This window comes from Gossypium hirsutum, chromosome A04, assembly GCF_007990345.1.
Source record: "Gossypium hirsutum isolate 1008001.06 chromosome A04, Gossypium_hirsutum_v2.1, whole genome shotgun sequence".
NCBI classification, from domain to species: domain Eukaryota; kingdom Viridiplantae; phylum Streptophyta; class Magnoliopsida; order Malvales; family Malvaceae; genus Gossypium; species Gossypium hirsutum.
Genome location: NC_053427.1, coordinates 62,067,599 through 62,071,736, shown reverse-complemented (window position 1 = coordinate 62,071,736; position 4,138 = coordinate 62,067,599). Strand labels below are relative to the sequence as shown.

Below are 4,138 nucleotides of genomic sequence, written 5' to 3'. Positions count from 1 at the left end.
CTCATCAACCCTACATTAAAACATTACTTAAGAATTGCGCACCCATGTAACTTGATGGGATACTCGCATAAGTGTTTCCAGTATAGAACATTGGCATTCCAAAGTTGAAAAAGCAGCCACAAAATTTCGTGTCGGGGTCTCAATGTTCGAGTTACTAACTAACCTCGACTGTACACCAAAGTTGAAAATCGAGAGCTAAAACCAAAGAATGCCTTCCCATTGAGGATTCCTACATTCCCTAATATGAGCTTTCCAACAATGTCATGAAAACACTACACAATCATGTGGTTGGACTTTCTGCTTCCTGTTCTCAAAACAAATTAACTGGAACTATTGTCAAACTAGGACCACCTTCCTCGACATCGACAAACTAAGCATATAACACTAGTATAACATTTCCAGTAGAGCAATGCTAATCAAGCATTAACTTGACATCTAAAAATATTTTTTTATTACTTTTTTACACAAAGCATTGGATACTCTTTCACCATTTCTCCTTGCCACGTTACCTAAAAATATTTCTTATCAAAAACAATTTTAGTAAAAATTTAATTTTTTACTTTCCTATTAAAAAAATAAAAATAATAAAAAATCACAATTTTATAAAATACTTTCTCTTCAAACAAAACCGTTTAAAAGGTTAAATATATATGCCTAATTTTGCCGAGTATTGTGCGACTTTCGTATGAAAAAACACGTGGAAACATACTGCATGAATAAAGAAGATACCGACTTTGATTGTCACAGCCACAGGCAGCACCAATCCATCCACCGCTTCATATAAATCACTGAGACTAGCATTGCAAGTGTTCCTGCAACGTGTGAACTCATCATCTCACTAAAACACGTGGCGACCAATCAGATTAAACGTTCTTCACCTACGTGTCATCCTCCCAGGATTAAAGCTAATTGTTTATAGATCCATCGAAAGCATTTCACCAGCTTATAAAACGTACAAAGATCCAAAGATCATATATACATTTCTTCTGAATTACCTGTAATATTATTATCTGTTTTCCACCGAGTTCTTTGTTTGTTTGAGATTTGAACAACAATGGCGACAAGGCAAGAGAAGGAGCAAAGGGCCGAGGCGGCAGCAAGACAAGCAGCGGACGAACTCAGGGATGTTAATAGAGAAAGAGATTATGAAGAAAGAGTTGCTTATAGGGAGGAATGGGATCAATCACCGCCGCAACAGCAACAGAGGCCCGGAGTTATTGGGAGCATGTTGAGGGCGGTGCAAGATACGTTCGGGCATGCCAAAGGGGCCGTCGTAGGTAATAAGGGTCACGAGGCTGAGGATTTCACTGGTCGAGGTACAGAGAAGACATGGGAGATGAAAGATAAAGCTGGTGAGTACAAAGACTATGCAACTGACAAGACAAAGGACGCCACAAGGAGGGCGAAAGAGGCAACGGATGCTACCAAGGAAAAGGCTTGTGAGTATACAGATTATGCTGCTCACAAGGCAAAGGAAACCAGAGACTCCACCGCCCAGAAGGCCAAAGAATCAAAGGATTCAGTAACAGGTAAAGCTTCCGAGTATGGAGATTATGTTGCCCAGAAGGCGAAGGAATCCAAGGATGCGGTGACCGGTAAGGCGGCTGATTATGCAGATTATGCTTCTCAGAAAGCCAAGGAAACTACGGACTCGGCTTCGCAGAAGGCGAAAGAAGCCAAGGATAATATCACAGGGAAGGCTTCTGAGTATAAAGACTATGCAGCTGAGAAAGCCAAGGAAGCAAAGGACATGACAGCCGAAAAGGCGAAGGAAGCGGCGGGGAAGGCAAGAGAGGGGACGGAATATGCGGCAGAGAAGGCTAAAGAAGGAAGAGATGCTACAGTGGAGAAGACAAAGGAATACTCAGATTATACTGTGGATAAAGCAAAGGAAGGCAAGGATACCGGTGTTAGTAAGCTTGGGGAGTTGAAAGACTCAGCTGCTGATGCTGCTAGGAAGACCATGAGCTTCCTCACTGGAAAAACTGAAGAAACGAAGCACACGGCATCCGAAACTGCAGATAGCACCAAGGTAATCATATGAATCTTAATTATTCCCACTTTTTTGTCAACCACTGTATTGTGTACTAAATGTTTGGTTAAATTAATATAGGAAAAGTTGAGCGAAACAACGGAGTCAGCTAGACAGAAAATGGAAGAGATGAAGCTGAAAGGTGATGATGGTGGTCGTGGGGTTTCAGAGAGGGTGGTGGTGAAAGTTGAAGATACACGACCAGGAGCTTTTGCTTCTACACTGAAAGCATCTGATCAGATGAGTGGCCAAACTTTCAACGATGTGGGGCGTGTGAATGATGAAGGCGTTTATGATCGATCGGACAAAACCAATCTGTGATCTTTAAAGCACTGCACATTCCGTTGGTGTGTGTGAGAGTATGTATATATATATGTAGGGTGGGTGGACTATTGTGGTGTTTTTGTTTCCACGGTTTTGCTTCTGCTTTTGTATCTGTTCCGCTATGGAGTGCTTTTTTTCTCGTTTGATCAGGAATACCTGGAAATGATGTATAAATAAAAGCCACCCAAAAATTAATAGAGCGAATATGGGTTATAGTTACATGATAACCAGATCTCTTCTTCATTTTAATGCAGAAGCCGATTTCATCTTCATGGACTTGATTGCGTATAAGGAGTTATATGTTTTCCTTTAAAGATTCCGGTAGATGTTGGGCCTCTAATGAAGTTAAGACACCAATGGGCTTTCCCCGTTGAAGCCTATACATTATATTTTCTGTTCTTTTCTTTTTTATCTGATTTTTTGGAATTCCTTTTAGATCAAATCGGGTGAGATGATGGAGCATATTGGAATATTTGCACATCACAAAACAACTGAACTCAATAAGAATTTAGTTAAGGGCCTTAAATTTGAAAATAGATTATATGCAGAATCGTTAAAATGAAGAAACAGGCCCCAAGTAGTCGGCGGTGGTGAAGGCAGTGTTTGGGATCATCTTTAAATGCGTATATGTTCTTGTCTACTTGTAACTTAAGCCGTGAGGTATCGTATACTTGTAAACCAAGTTAAATACTTGTATTTGTAGGCAATGGGATATAATGTAAATGTAAACGAGTTCAGACGTGGTTGAGTTGGGATTCAATTTTTGTCAACTAAGCAGGTCTTGTTTAAAAGTAATAAAAAATGCTGATTTAATTTAATTTTAAGGTAAAATATTTATTTTTGGTTAAAAGTTAGAAGTTTATTGACTTAGACATTGAATTTACGATGATGCAACTAAAATTTTTACCTGTCGTGTAAAGATGGGTCTTCACTCTCCTTCACTCTTTGATTGCATTGCAACTCAAGATATTTTAATAACGCTGATTAAACAGTCACGCGTTAGTATGGCCTTTTAAGTTTATAAAGGTCATGTTGTCAATGGATGGAGTATCACTAAGGGTTTAGTTGAGAGTGATTATGCGGGCACGAAAACTAATTTCACCTCATTAGAGAAGAATGCTTTATAGAATGCATACAGAAGTCTAAGATCATAATCATAACAAAAAACACAAGGGATTTCCAGTATAATCAAGTAATGCATTTCATCCGTCTCACCAAAAGTGATAAGCTTGTTACTATAACTTGTGACAAAGTTGGAGGCAACAAGGTTTCCAACGGGGAGTTGTTGTGTTGTTCAGAAAAAGAACTGCAAATTGGACGGAATAACTCTTCCCCATTGCAAACCTTGTTGCTGCCAATTCTGTCATAGGTTAACGCAATAGTTCGAAGTCTTTCGTGGAGAAAACGAGTAAGTTGAGTATACAAAGAGGTCCCTGTGCTTTTCGCTATGACTATGAACCTAAATTTCTATATGAGTTTTATAAAGTATCCTCCTCTGATAAGTGAAACTATACCAATTAGGGCCTTAGTTATACTCCACTCCTTTACAGCATAACCTTTGAAAACTTGAAGCCCTAGATACACTTCAACTTGTGATTATTTAATCGGTGCCAACTAGGACTTCGAGTTGCAATGTGATCCCAGCTTCTCAAGCGATAGCTCCATCCTCACATGGCAGGTGAAATTTTTAGACCACCGAGCTCCACAACATCATCTCGAACCCAAACCAACTTAAAACTATGATTATGTCTCTCCTGAAAGAAAAAGAGAATAAATCTTTCA

General features: G+C 39.3%; 1 protein-coding gene across 2 annotated transcripts; it reads left to right on the top strand.

Annotated features, from left to right (window-relative positions):
• The first annotated feature begins 949 nt into the window (after positions 1-949).
• LOC107948530 (embryonic protein DC-8) lies at positions 950-2,743 on the top strand. 2 transcript variants are annotated; one of them, XM_041111291.1, is made up of 3 exons: positions 950-2,032; positions 2,114-2,391; positions 2,611-2,743. In XM_041111291.1, exons 1-2 carry the CDS (start codon positions 1,055-1,057, stop codon positions 2,351-2,353), a joined length of 1,218 nt encoding a protein of 405 aa, XP_040967225.1. In that variant the 5' UTR covers positions 950-1,054; the 3' UTR covers positions 2,354-2,391; positions 2,611-2,743. The 2 variants fall into 2 exon arrangements, with proteins under 2 accessions (XP_040967225.1, XP_016738603.1); XM_016883114.2 differs by lacking the exon at positions 2,611-2,743 and having other exon boundaries at positions 2,114-2,583.
• The last annotated feature ends 1,395 nt before the right edge of the window (positions 2,744-4,138 follow it).